The sequence below is a fragment of the Canis lupus genome, chromosome 5 (genome assembly GCF_048164855.1).
Source record: "Canis lupus baileyi chromosome 5, mCanLup2.hap1, whole genome shotgun sequence".
NCBI lineage: Eukaryota > Metazoa > Chordata > Mammalia > Carnivora > Canidae > Canis > Canis lupus.
In genome coordinates, this window is record NC_132842.1 from 75,551,366 (window position 1) to 75,565,186 (window position 13,821).

The 13,821-nt window shown below is 61.6% G+C and overlaps 1 protein-coding gene across 1 annotated transcript in view; it reads left to right on the forward strand.

Annotated features, from left to right (window-relative positions):
• Positions 1-12,346, forward strand: part of RUNX3 (RUNX family transcription factor 3) — a 60,429-nt gene extending 48,083 nt beyond the window's left edge. Inside the window, exons 6-7 of the mRNA XM_072827763.1 lie at positions 4,501-4,659; positions 9,302-12,346. Coding sequence (XP_072683864.1) covers positions 4,501-4,659; positions 9,302-9,831 — 689 coding nt within the window. The 3' untranslated portion in view covers positions 9,832-12,346. The remainder of the gene's footprint in view (positions 1-4,500; positions 4,660-9,301) is intronic.
• The last annotated feature ends 1,475 nt before the right edge of the window (positions 12,347-13,821 follow it).

The following is a 13,821-nucleotide window of genomic DNA, read 5'->3' on the forward strand; positions in this document are numbered from 1 at the left end:
GCTCTAGCTTCGGAGCAGGGCAGAGCTTCTGGTGGGTCCACCGAGACCCTCTCCTCCCCAGGCCCACCCTCCTGGGCCCACAGAGAGCCAGTCTGGGCCCTGAGCCTGGGCCGGGCCCTAACACCCTGGTCTGAGGCCCCCTGATGATCAAAACCCATGCCCCTTTCTTGCAGGAAGGCCTCCAGGAAGAGAAGGTGGCCTCAAGCTGTCTGACCTTGAGCATGTCATAGCCAGCCTCTGTTTCTTCACCTGTAAAATAGGGACGGTGGGGACGATGCGGGGTGAAGCCAGGCGGGCATGTCAGTGACGACATAGACGCTGGAGCGGAGGAAGCTTTCAGCGAGCTAAGCTTTGGCTGCAGCTCTTATTCTGTGCTCGGCTCGTGCTCCTACTGCTCTGAGCCTGCAGGGTGCTGCCGGGTGGGCTGGGCACAGAGACAGGGGGTCCGCCTGAAGGGGAGTGGCTCTGGGCTGAGCCCGAAAGGACCGGGAAGCCTCCTGGTAGGGGCTGCGCTGGAGCTTAGCTGGGACTCTGAAGTGTGAGAGGCGGAGAGTGCTTGAGAAAGGCCGAGAACAGCAGCAGCAAGAGGAGGCGGGTGGTAGGGGGTGAACCCTGCGTGAGCAGCCCTGCCTTCTTTCCTTCTGGAGGCCCTCCTACGGCCAGAGGCTGAGCTTTGTAATCTTATGCCAGAGACTTTCAAAGCTAGAGGGGCCTCAGGGAGCAAGCGGCGCAGCGGGGAAACTGAGGCACAACGTGACAGGGCCGGGCCCCAGGTGACCGAGTAAGCGAGGCCAGCGCGCCCCACCCAGCTCCCACGGTGGGTGGCCAAATGAAAGAGGTCTATTCTGTAGGCCCATCTATCCTCAGGCACAGGAAGTTCCGTTCTCCAAATGTGACGGCCGGGCCCTGTGGCTCCAAGACTCTCTGGCGCCCGGGCCACGCGGAGCCACCTCAGCCTCCCCTCGCCCCTCCCTGGCAGCGGCTCCGGAGTCCCGCGGCAGCAAGGAGGCGACTCCCCAAGTACTGTTAGAAGTGCCCTGCTCCAGAGTGGCCCTGGCGAAGGCAGAGAGCAGCAGATGGTGGAGCGCGTGCTCTCGGGCCTGACCGCCTCGTGTCCGTCCCAGACCAAGCACGTAGCGTCGGTCCCCTCTAGAAGCCTCAGTAGTCCCACCTGTACAGTGGGAACAAAACGGAAAGTGTCAGGAGAGAGAACACGCCCCGGACTTGGCCTCAGGGGTCTGCCTGCCAGTGCAGGCTCCCCCCCCCCCGCCCCCCACACCACCCTGGCTCTGTGTCCCAGACTCAGCCATTGTGGCCTCGGCTTCGGCTTCGGGGTGAGGATGCTAATCCTGCGTAGAAGTGACAGTCAAGATAGCAGCGACCCATGTAGATGGAGCGTATTCCTAGACCTTGTTTGGCCAGGACAGGGATGCTGCGGCTTGGCGGGGCAGGGGGGTGGAGGGGAGTGTGACTCGAGTGAGGCCACCAGGCTGCACAAGTGGCAGGCCCATCCTTGAGCCCAGGCTGCTGTGAACTCTGCCCTCCTTCCGCTGGGCTGCAGGAGTAACCATAAACACCTCGTACACAGTGTGACTCAGAAACAGGACTTCGTTCCGTGGTGACGATAATTACAAGGCCTGACGTTCTGCACCAGTTTTTGTGTGGGCCCCATTGGCTCACTTCAAACTTGTGGTTGACCGAGGCACCCAGAATCTTTGCACCCAGCTGCTGTCAGGTCAGGCTGCAGCCCCGCGTCTACGCCGCCGACTTCCTCCCTGTTGGGATCGTCCTGAATTCATGTGTCGTCCACCTTGGCCCACACGTCACCCTACCACCCTCGGTGGCTGCAACAGCTGCGTCGACGGCGTTTCTCCCCAGGTCCTTGACGGCTGCGCTGCGACACTCCCCTAGAGACCACCTCCTGAGGGTCTCCGCTAAGCAGGCCTCAGTGGCTAAGGTTACCCAACCAACCAGAAAATGAAATCTCGAACTCTGAGGTTGCCAACTGGCAGCGGGTAGGCAGGACACATCCTACAGGTTGGTTTGGGGTTTTTAGAGGGTTTTGTTTTCTTTTTGTTTTTGTTTTCGTTTTCAGTATTAGAATTAATGGCCGGCATATAAAGAGTTCACATAGAAGCGGGGTTCTCCTGGTAACCTGGAGGCTCTGGCAACACTGGGCCCACCCTCATCAGGCACCGGCCAGCTGGACTGCGTGGCAACTGGCCCTTCTGCAAAGCACACCCCCTCCACTCTGCCCCACTCCCCACCCATCCCATGTGCCTCATGGACGTGACTTGCCTGGCTACGAGTCTGTAGCCCCAGCTCCAGCTCAGGTCACCCCCAGCCTTCATTTGCCCCCTTACCTACGGTCCTGGGAGGCAGCACAGGGGCCTGGCTGGAAGCCGAGTGGTCTCATCTTGGCTGACAGTATCCCCTGGCCTCCAGGACTGGGGCCTCCTCCGAGGAGAAAGTGGGTTCCCTGCTTCTTGCTGACTTGCTGAGCCTACTGTGGCTCCCAGGACTCCCTGTTCATCTCTAAGAACCCCCAGGTGCCCATCTGAGGCAGGGGTGTGCAGGGAGCCTGGGTGCATCTATAGTGCCAGGATCCACTGCATCCCCAGTTTGAAAATCAGAAATCAAACCCATTCTGAGGCCTCTACCTCTGTTTCTCATTCCCAGGGACCCTCACTAGTCATTTCACACTTTTCTAGGCCCCCAGCACGTGTCGGGGCCTCAGGAAGAACAGCGAGGGGTTCTGTTTTACCTCCCATCTACTTCTCTCTTCTCTCCTCGCCAGTCTAGAAAACTCGGCAGGTCAGCAGATCCGAGGACTCAGGCAAGGCCCTTAGCCGCTCCCCTTGCTTCTTCTCCAAGGACATCCTTCTCTTCCTCGCTGTGTGACTGAGGGCAAGCCTGTTCACCTCTCTGAGCTGTAATTCTCTTTGTAAAAAGAGAACCCGGCCGCCCTGCCTGGCTGGCCTCCTGCCTCTGTCGGGATCGGGATTGGAGTGGGGTCCAGTGGAGTGGAACGGACCAGCCACCAGCCTCGGGTGTTAGGCTCGCAGCTGGTGTCTGCACTGGAGAGATCCCCAGACACAATGAGGTGTGAACAGCGTTGCTCCTGGGTGTACTGCCCGTGAATAGCTGAGGAAATGTGAAAACAACCTAATCATCCGTCCCAGAGGGCTGGCTGAGTGAGCTGCACTGAGCTGCGGCCTCCAGGGGCCGTGCCAGGGCAGGAGGAGGGACAGCTGCTGGCCAGTGCTGAGCCCTGCCTGTGCCACCCGGGAGGGCTCCCCAGGTGTAGCGGGAGCTCTGTTGTTTCTATGGTGCTGGGTTCCTCCCCCCATTTTACAGATCAGGAGACTGAGGTGGTACTCTGGGATGTGCTACTGGAAAAAGCGAGCTAGAGAATGATAAACCTGAGACCATTCAAGAAGTTCCGTGAGAAACTGGTTCTGTTTTCCATGCATGTGACACCAAAAAAGGCTGGAAAGAGAGACCACCCAACTGACCACGTGGGGGCTTCTGGGGAGGGGTTTAGAGCGGGTCAGAGAAACCATTGGCCTTACCTATAGTTTGGTAATGCTTTTATTTTTATAGAGATTCGTGTGTTGCTTGTGAAATGTAAAATGAATAATTGAAAAAGTGGGGGGTGGGGAGTGGTCCCCGCAAGTTTATGTCATTCCAGAAGCTGTGAGGGTAGCCTCAGCTAGCTGCACAGAGGCAGGGGCATGACCACCCCGCCCCTGCCCGTCTCCCCGGGGACCAGGAGATGAAGCTGGGGCCCTCCTATGTGGGCCATGGCTTGGAAGTAATAGGAAATGCTAACAGTTTCTCCAGGTGTGACGCCCCAGGCCAGGGCACTGGCCGTCGGTCCCCAGCTTCCAGTCAGAGGTGCGAGTTTGGCCCCTCCTTGAAGTGCCCCATGTGTCTTGTGCACGTCTCGGTGAATCTTCCCCACCCCCACCCCCCCACCCCCCCACCCCCGTCTGAGGCCAGGAGAGAAGCAGCATGTGCTGGGGGTTCCCAGGCTGGCCCAGGGCTGGAGCAGCCACTTGTCCCACTCCGGCGCCACCTATTATTCTTGTAGATGTGGGGAGTGTAACGTCTGGGACACCGGGAGGCAGAGGGTGGCAGCACTCCTGGGCTCTCTCCCTCGCTACCACGGGAGCCCCCATGAGCCACCTTCACAGGCCCGCTGCCTCAGTTTCCCCTTCTGCACAGTGGGTTGTAGAAGTTCAGGTAGAAGGACGTGTTCCCACTCAGGCAGGCAGGGCTGAGACGGGCCATCACGGCAGCCCCAAGGCAGCACGTCATGGCCATCCTCTGTCCAGAAAGTCTTTGGGGAACTCAGGAAGGAGGTTGGGAGTAAGCTGAGGATTGCCCTGGAGAGGTCTCGGGCTGGACCTCCGGGAGAACCTCCCAGCAGAGTGAGGCATTTCTGTCCCCCTGAGACTCTCGGGAACCGGCTGCTGACGGGCTCCCCATGCTCTGCAGGACACCGGCAGAAGCTGGAGGACCAGACCAAGGCGTTCCCCGACCGCTTCGGGGAGCTGGAACGGCTGCGCATGCGGGTGACGCCGAGCACGCCCAGCCCCCGCGGCTCCATCAGCACCACCAGCCACTATAGCAGCCAGGCCCAGACCCCCATCCAAGGTATGGCCCAGCGGGAGCGGGCGGGGACGGGGATGGGGCCCCGGACGAGGGCGCCCTTGGAGGAGCAGGCACTGCACTGCCTTGTGAAGGAGGATGCTCCTGCCCACTGGCTCCTACGGATGTGTCCTTAGGGATGCTCCGTGCCCAGACCTGGGCCAGGCCCTCCATTCATTCACTCAGCAAACACTCACCGACACCCACCATGTGCCACGCGCAAGGTGCCTGGCCCCAGGGGTCAGCATGACACAGTCCCTGCGTCCGGGAACCCGCCGTCTCCTGAGGGATGTGGGCATTCATCCCATAGCGTACCCGTTAAAATTGGGGCGTGACTTGTCTAAGGAGCCCGTGACAGACCTCCCCCTGCCAGAGATACCATGTGCCCCACGCCTGAGCCTCAGCTGTGGTTTCCGAAAGAGGGGCAGGGGTGGATGCCTCTGCCCAACCCTGGGGCGACATTCAGATGCCATAACTGCCCTCAGGTGACCCTCGTAACCAGCAAAGTGATGTCACGGCCCTGGAGACACACAGCGGCGCCTGGGAAAAGTCCCCCCTTGGCCCAGAGACTTCTTACAAACAGAAAAGACAAGGGAGGCCTCTAGGTGTCCTTGTCCCTCCTGCTTGGATGGACATGACAGGCACAGCGAGGCCGGGCTGCGGAGACAGGCCTGGCACAGGGCAGGCCCGTGAATGGCCGGGTGAGGAGTATCTACCCTGTTCCCTGGGCCCTCTCAGCCGGTGGGTTGGGGCGCAGGAGCCGGGGTGAGGCGGGCCCTGGGGCACAGAGCTCTCGTCCAGAGTGCTGGACAGAGGCAGCAGGGCCGGCTGCCGCCATGGACGGTGGGCGGCCCCTCTTTCCCGGTCCTGCAGGGCCTGCTTACAACCCATCTGGCAGATGAGTGAATTGAGGCTTAAGAGATTAAGAGCCACTCTTGGGTCACAGAGCCCATCGATGACCAGGTCCAATGTCCCCCCAGCCCCTAGTCCCTGCACTTCTGAGAATGCAGATGAGGGCATCACAAACAGGAAGAGCCCAGGGTGAGGGTGCAAGCTGACTCCCTTCTCCCCTTCACACTCCAGGCTGAGCTCGGGGCTCACTGGGGCTCTCCGCTGCAGGAGGCCTTGCCGCTAGCTCTTGCCGTGTGTGCCAGGCACGATCCAGTGGCGGGGGGACTTGTTACAGCCCCTCAGTATGAGGAGGTGGTCCCTTCTTTTCTGGTGTGGGAAGCTTCCATTCTTGGCCTTGCTGAGCCCCCCAGGGTCAGGAGAGACCCATGGGCTAGTGAGTTTGAGACATTTGGTGGTTCTTGAGCCCCAGGGCCTGCAGCATAGGGTCTGACCCCCAGAGACAGTGGGAGGTACTCTGCTCCCGGGGGTCCTGCCCACCCCTGCCCAAAAGCTGTCTATGCTTTAGTCTCTCACAGGCCAGCACTTGTCAAGGGACAGTAGTCTAACACTCCAGGCCTTTCCCTGCCGTGGGCAGAGCTGGGGCCCAGTGGGTATCAGGGCCCAGCCAGGGAGCCTAGAAGGTGAAAGTAAACAGTGGCTTCCCGCCCCACAGCTCCCATGGAAGCACAGTTGCATGAACTTGGCTTAGAAATCAGTGCCCGCAGGAGCCTGAGGCAAGCCTCCCACCCCCTGTCCAGCCCTGAAGGGCCAGAGCCCCTCCCTCCACTCTGGGGCAGCCAGGAGGGGAGGTTGGATCTGTATGGGGCGTGGCTGACCCAGTCCTTCCCCTTCAGCTGTGATCTCAGGCAGATTACTTCCCCTCTCTGAACCTCAGTATTCTCATCTGTAAGTGGGAAGAAGGTACCTGCTGCAGGGGGGTGTGGGCAGGGCCGGGTTTGGGCCCCCTTCCTTGGCCTTCCCTCCGTGGTAGGATGAGCCTCTGCCCTCAGGCTCTATCCTGGGGATCCCCTCGGGGCATCCCACCGTCACTTCTCTTGATGCCCCTTCATAGTTTTGGTCACTAGTAAGCAGTGCTGAGGCCCCGACCCCTTCAGCCCCCAGCCCCCGGCCCCCTCAGCTGTGGCTGCCCACAGTGGGGGCTTCTGACCGTTCAAAGGGCTCATTCAGCCACCATGCAGCAGCTGAGGCAATTTCAAGAAGAAAATAAACATTTCCTTCCAGTGTTGGGATTGGCTGCTCCTCAGCCGACCAACTCGGGTTTCCTGGGGCTACTGGGCTAGGGGTGGGGGGCGGAGGGGGGCGGGCAGCTGCCACAGGGGTGCTCAGGGCAGACGCTTTCCCCCCACCCTGGCCGGGAGGCAGGAGAGGACAGTGGCTGTCTGGGCCAGCCCAGCTCAGAGCCCACAGCCCGTGGGAACTCCAAGGGCCACACACCCCAGGCCCAGGCCCACCATGCATGGCCTGTGCTTCATGGGCTGCAGCCCTGCTGTCACATCCTGGGGGCCCAGTTTGGGTTTCCTTTGTTTGGAGCATGGGGCTCAATTTGCCTCGCTCAGAGCGGAGGTGTCAGCCTCATGCCTGGCTCTGCTCGGGGTGCCAGGCACTGCCAACAAGACCTTCTGCCCTGGTGTCCTGAGATGATGGTCGGGAGCCGGGCACCTCTGATCCCTTATGCTTCAGGGCAGCACTGACCAGCCAAGGGACCTGTTAGAGAGAAGGCTGCGTGTCCCAGAAGGCCCCAGTCGTCCAGCCCCTTGTCCTCACATCCACCCACCTTGAGCCTGGGAGCATTGTTCCATTCTGATTCACGGCCAGGACCAGAACCAGAGCCCACTGCTAAGCAACCCCCCACCCCTACCCCGGGGAGTCAGGAAGATCCCAAAGCCCTGAGAAGTCACAGGTCTCCCCTGAGATCACACAGCACCGCAGGCACATCTGGGGAAACAAGAGGCCTGAGGGTACCTGCCCCCCATCCTCAGCCCAGCCTCAGTCTGAGGAGGTCGTGCCCGCCTAGAGCTGGCCGTGCGACAGACGGGTCTCCCTGTGCGTCCTGTTCGGTGGGGTGGCACAGAGGGCTTGGGGCCCAGCAGCCTTGCCCTCGGGACCACTGCTGGGGGTTTGCCCACCTCTCTACTGCTGCCCAGAGTCAGCCCCTTGGCCAGGGTACAAGGAAGGGCCCGGATCAGGGACTCATCTTTGCCGGGCCCTGAATGGGCCAGTGCTCCTGGGTGCTCAGAGCAAGAGGTGTCAGAGCCAGGGCAGCTTGCAAATCCTCAATAGCCTCCCGTCTGTCGTCTAAAGACTTTACATGTATTAACTAATTTAGTTCCTAGGAACTGTTACTGTGTCTATTTTTCATGTGGGAAGACAGATGCACAGAGAGGTTAGGTGACTTGCCCAAGGACACACAGCCAGTAAGTGCAGACCTAGGATTAGTGCTGCGCTGGGCTGCCTCAGAGATGGGACAGCTACCTATCAGGCACAGGTCAGGGCTCAGAACCTGAACCCTAGGATTTTGTGCCAGGTCCAGGGTGCTGTGTGACCCTTAGCCAAGTGCCTCATCCTCTCTGGGCCTGAGTTTTCCTACTGAAGGGGTTAGACTCAATCCTGAAGCCCCTTTAAATGCTGAGGTTTCGGGGGTCTGTGACTACAAGAGTAGGGGGCAGAGGCTGAGATGCTCTTGTCTCGGAGTCCAGTGAGGAGCCATACTTGAGGGAGCCGGGGCAGGGCCTGGGCTGGACACTGGGCCCCTCCGGGTGACGGCAGGGTCCGAGCCACTGAACCCCTCCGGCTGCCATCTCACTTTGCTGCTGAGACAAGTGAAGGTGGCATCTTATGGCTGTCTGGCCACCAATGGGCTCCAGCCCACAGCCCTGGGTGAGGGATGGGAGGCTGGGGGACAGACGGGGCTGCTGTGAACCAGCCCCCACGGCACCGGCAGGAGCTCATATGAGCTACCTGAGCCCCACCTGGGCAGGAGAGGTGCACACACCCAGCATCAGGGAGCAGACGGCAGGAGCCTGGCAAGAGCTCCAGCCCTTCCTGTGCCACATCAGGAAAATGGATCTCTCGCTGGGCCTCAGTTTCCTTACCTGTAAAAGCAAGCACCGACTCCGAAGCTCGGAGCACCATCAGAGACTCTCTTCCTCCCCAGGGTCTTACCCGCTATGAATGGGGAGGCGGGAAGGCAGAAGCTGCTCCTTGTACCCCCAGCAGCCCAGGTGGGCCCACCTTGGTGGCCTGGACAGGCCTCTGCACTGCCAGGCTGTGAAGAGGACTCCAGGAGGAGAAAGACAAGTCCTCCGCCTTGTCCACCGGCCCAGGGACGCCCCATGGCCACCTGTGGCCCAGGCGCTTGCTCTCACCTGCCTCCCAGGTGGGGCCGGATTCTGAGCCCGGCAGGCTCCAGCCTCAAGCAGCCCCGGGGCAGCAAGAGCAGAGGCAGATAGAGAAGCAGGGACTCCCCGAACGGCCTGTGAACCAGAGCCCTGGGCGGTTCTTTTTTATTACTATTTCTTTATTTCTTTATTTGAGAGGGGGAGCGCACGCAGGCCGGGGAGGCGCGGAGAGGGGCCCAAGCAGACTCCCCGCTGAACGCGGAGCCCCACGCGGGGCGCGATCCCACAACCCCAGACCTGAGCCCACACCGAGGGGGCGCCCCTGCCGAGGTCGTCCTTAGAGAAGCCCCCGGAGGCGGTGTCGGCCGCGACTGACTGTGCCCCTTGCCGTCCCCCAGGCACCTCGGACCTGAACCCCTTCTCCGACCCCCGCCAGTTTGACCGCTCCTTCCCGGCGCTGCAGACGTTCACGGAGAGCCGCTTCCCGGACCCCAGGATGCACTACCCCGGGGCCATGTCGGCCGCCTTCCCCTACAGCGCCTCGCCCTCGGGCGGCCTCAGCGTGGCCAGCATGCCCGCCGCCAGCCGCTTCCACCACACCTACCTCCCGCCGCCCTACCCGGGGGCCCCGCAGAACCAGAGCGGCCCCTTCCAGGCCAACCCGTCCCCCTACCACCTGTACTACGGCGCGTCGTCGGGCTCCTACCAGTTCTCCATGGTGGCCGGCAGCAGCAGCGGAGGCGAGCGCTCCCCCACCCGCATGCTGGCCTCCTGCACCAGCGGCGCCGCCGTGGCCGCCGGCAACCTCATGAACCCCAGCCTGGGCGGCCAGAGCGACAGCGTGGAGGCGGACGGCAGCCACAGCAACTCGCCCACCGCCCTGAGCACGCCGGGCCGCATGGACGAGGCCGTGTGGCGGCCCTACTGACCGCCGGGCCCGGTGGACGGCTCCCCACGGAGGCGGGGACCCCGCGGACCTTCCCGGCAAGCGGCTGGCCCGGCTCTGAGGCCCGGGCAGCAGTGGGACTTAGCTCCAGGCCGATCATGGGCCCGGGGACCCCGAGTCCTGGGGCCCGGAGCTGGTGGGGGGCTCTGAGAGCGTCCAGTCCAGCCACGTCGTTGTACAGATAGGTAGGGACCTCCCTCAGGACACTGCCCCAGCCCAGATCCTCGTCATCTCATCCCACGTTCCTGTGGGAAAGCATCCTCCTGCCGCCTCCCCTGGAATGACCTGGCTGTCCCCAGCCGTGCCCGGTGCTATCACAGGGCCCAGGGCCCCTGGGGCAGAGACCATCTCCGTTCCAGAGAGAGGTGGCACTTGCCCACGTGGCTTGGCCTCCTCCCCCCGGGGCCCTGGCAAGACCTCCCCAGCCCCTCACCTTCCCCGGAGACCCTGTATCCCATGGGCCCAGCCCTCCCTCAGCATTTATACAAATTGGGTCAGAACTGGAAGGTCTCCCCACCCCTGAGAGGGTTTCCCCTCGTTGTACAGATGGGGACGGGACCCATCCAGAGGCCCCAGGAAATCGCTGGCAGAGATGGGATGAGAACACCCGCACGCCAGTCCCCGCCCCAGCTCTGCTTCCCTATAGTTCCTAACAGCTCAAAGCTCCCACCCCGTCCCAGCTGTCTGTGGGTCCCAGGCCCCAGAGGAGACTAGCCAACGGCAGCAGGTCCCTAAAACCAGGAAAGACACCCGCAGACCGGTCCTCCGTGCACTTTACCAGCCCAAGGCGTTCACCCTCTGTTCTCGGGGTGGAGGGGCAGGGGATTCCCTGGCTGAGACCTAGGCTGGTCTCAGAATTGCCATTTTTGAAGAGAGCCCCAGGGACCAGATAGGCCCTAGCAGAAGGCATTGGGGTGAGAGGCCGTGGGGGCAGATTTCAGCACCCCTGTCCCAGCTGGGTCCAGCCAAGCCGTGCCCACCCCCGCCCCCCAGCCTTGCGGGCAGGCCCAGCAGCTCTTCGGGCCTCAGACAGCTCTGTCTTTAACCAGTCTGTGCTCCGAAAGCAGTCTTGAGCAAAAACCAGGTTTTAAAGCTGATTTTAGAATAAGGAGCGGGAAACATTTTCAAACACACAGTCTCTTAGAGGTAAAGCCCTACAGTAGCGAACAGCAGCCCCTCTGCCTCCTGAGAAGGTGGCGTCCTCAGGCCCTCCGGCGCCCCACCGTCTCCCACCAGAGGCGCGGCTGGTGGGGACTCAGGGAACCCCAGGCGACGCCGGGACTCACATCTGTGGCTCTCAGCCCGCCGCCCTGAGGAAGTGCAGAGGCAGAGGGCCCGGCGGTGGTACAGAAGAGCCGCGAAGGGCTCACCAGCCTCCCCTCGGCTGTACCCCTGTACTCGGGTGAGCGGCCCCCACTTTGGTCCGCAGATGGGAAAGTGGGACTTGCCCAGGGGTTCGGGTGACATGGGTTCTCGTGTCTGAATTTAGTCCTAAAAAGGCATAAGTGGAAAAGGACCAGAAAACCTGTAAGGGCTAGACGGCGTGTGGTTTTCAGTCATCGTTTCAGCCACATCCTCTGTGGATGTGACAATCTGCCCTCCCTCGTCGTCGTGGTCGTCGCCTCTGTGCTAGCTCCCGGCCTGCCGCGCCACCCCCAGCCTGCAGCAGCGGCCAGATGATGCACCCCCGATCCCCACCCCGAGTTAGGAAGCCCCGCTGGTGATCTTACCCAAACCCCTCCTGCTGCAGTCTCTCTGGTCCTGTCCTCACTGGAAAAAGCAGTCTCCCATCTCGTCAGATAGCTGCTGGGGTGTCCTGCTGAGCCCCCGCGCCGGGGGGGCTCTCCACCCCTTCTCAGGAAGCGGCTACAGATCCACTGCCGTCCTCCCTTCTCCGCTCCTGTCCTCTGTGCCCTCCGCCCGGCCCCAGGCCTGCGTGGGAGGCGCCCCGGGGTTCCCAGGGCCCAGCACTTTGTAGCTCCAGTCGGCTCGCCCTGCCCGATAGCCGAGCCCTGGTAGGGGCAGAGTCAGGAGAGAAATGCCCCCCTCCACCCCCCCCCCCAACTAGAAGTGATGACAGCCACGCCACGTCTGTTAAGGCCCACAGTGGGTACAGACGGCCTGGGCTGCTGGGAAGTGGGTCCTTATTTACAAGGCTGCTTTAAGGTCGTCCTAGGCGACCACACTGATCTAGAAAGCACAAGGAAACAACCATTTTACTGTAAGCCTGTTGGTGGCGGGTTCGGATCCTCTGTGACATATTGTCACGTCGAGGTGTTAATACCTGCCACGCACACATCTTTCAGTAAAACCGGCCCAGAGCTGGCAAGAGGGAGGGGGTGGGGTGGAAACTGCTTTGCACTATAATTTGCTTGGTGTGTTTGTTTTCAATGCACAACTTGCTGTACAGTAAACTGTCTGTCTTCTGTAATATTTAACTGTAAAATGGAATTTTGACTGATTTGTTACAATAATATAACTGAGATGTGTTGAAGGATCCCAATGCCAGACTTCTAGGGCTGTGTGCAGGGGGTGGGGGGCGGAAGGGAGCAGGGGGCAGAGGGGACCTCCCACCATGGCCCAGGAGGAACAGGGCAGGGCCTGGGGACAGGAATAGGACTAAACCCACTGCTTTGGAGACTCCAGCCCCTTGGCCTCCTTGCATCCAGCTCCATCAGTAGTGACCACAGAGGCCACTCTGGGCAAGTGCAGCCCGCAGAGCCTCCTCCTGGTGTGGCCAAAACCCCAGACAAACAGACAGATCTCTGAGGTGCCGCCACCCCTCCCGAGCGGCCTGTGACTCTTTACACGTACACAGGAGCGATGTACGCCACCCAGTTCTGGTGCCCGAGGCTGGGAATGGGGCAGGGGCAGAGGTGGGTAGGGGTGGACAGGCCCCTGGCGGAGCCCCCCTGGGGCCTGTGCTTGCTGGAACAGGGGTAGTTTAGCAGCTACATCAGCTCCCCCAGTTTGCAGATGAGGCAGCGAAGGTGCAAAGTGGGGGTGTTATCTGGCCCCACATCGCCCCGGAGTTGTTTGTGGCTGGCGACAGGGGCTGTGCGTGTGACTTGGTGGGGAACTGCCAGCCACGAGGCCTGGCCCCACCCACCCCTCCCTGCCTGTCCAGGTGGGACTTGAGGAGGGGAATTTTCACAGAACAACCTTATTCTCTAATGAAAATACTTCAAAACTAATCCCAAGACTTTGCCCCTTTCCGTTGGGCTGGTCTGCCTGAAACCCAACACCCGACAGGAAGTTTCCATTTCCTCGGCCTAAACCCTTGATCCAGGCCCTCGCCCCGGCAGCACCCCGAGGGTCCCAGGCGGGCAGGTTGTCTCCCAGCGAGCCCCCAGACACAGCTGCAGACCTCCCCGAGTGTGCCCTGGGTGGCGTCCGGCGGGGTGAGCAGGGCTGGTCCTCACCAGGCCAACACTCTGCTTCCATAGATGCGTCGGGGTCACCCTGTAGGCAGTGGTGGAGATTGGGAGGGGACCACAGCTCGAGCCCCTCCCCGGCCACACTTCGGTGCCACAGTCGATGGAAGAGGAGCTGCGGCCTAGAGCCTTCACCCAGCAGGCACAGAGGGGCGCGCCCAGCGCAGCCAAGGGGACAGGCCAGGAGGGAAGCAGTCGCTGACTTGGCCCGGTCTCCATCCAGGGTCTCGGAGCTTCGGGGCGTGGGGACAGCGCTGCCGTAACCACGGAGGCCTGCAGGTGGCAGCAGACGGGGCCGTGCGGAGCCCCTCAAGGTGGTCGTGCAGAGGAACTTCAAACGCCTTGGTTGAAGAAGGCTTTGCTTTCCCCTGTAGCTGTGTGGCAGTGGGTGGTCCCTGTCCCTCTCCGAGCTTCCTTCTTTATTCAAGTAGTACCTGAGCACGCACTGTGTCCAGCCCCGTGTGCGAGCGTGCACAGTGGAATCACAGGTCCCCTGATCCCTGAAGGCCCTGCTTTGGGACAGCCGTGTATGGGGCTT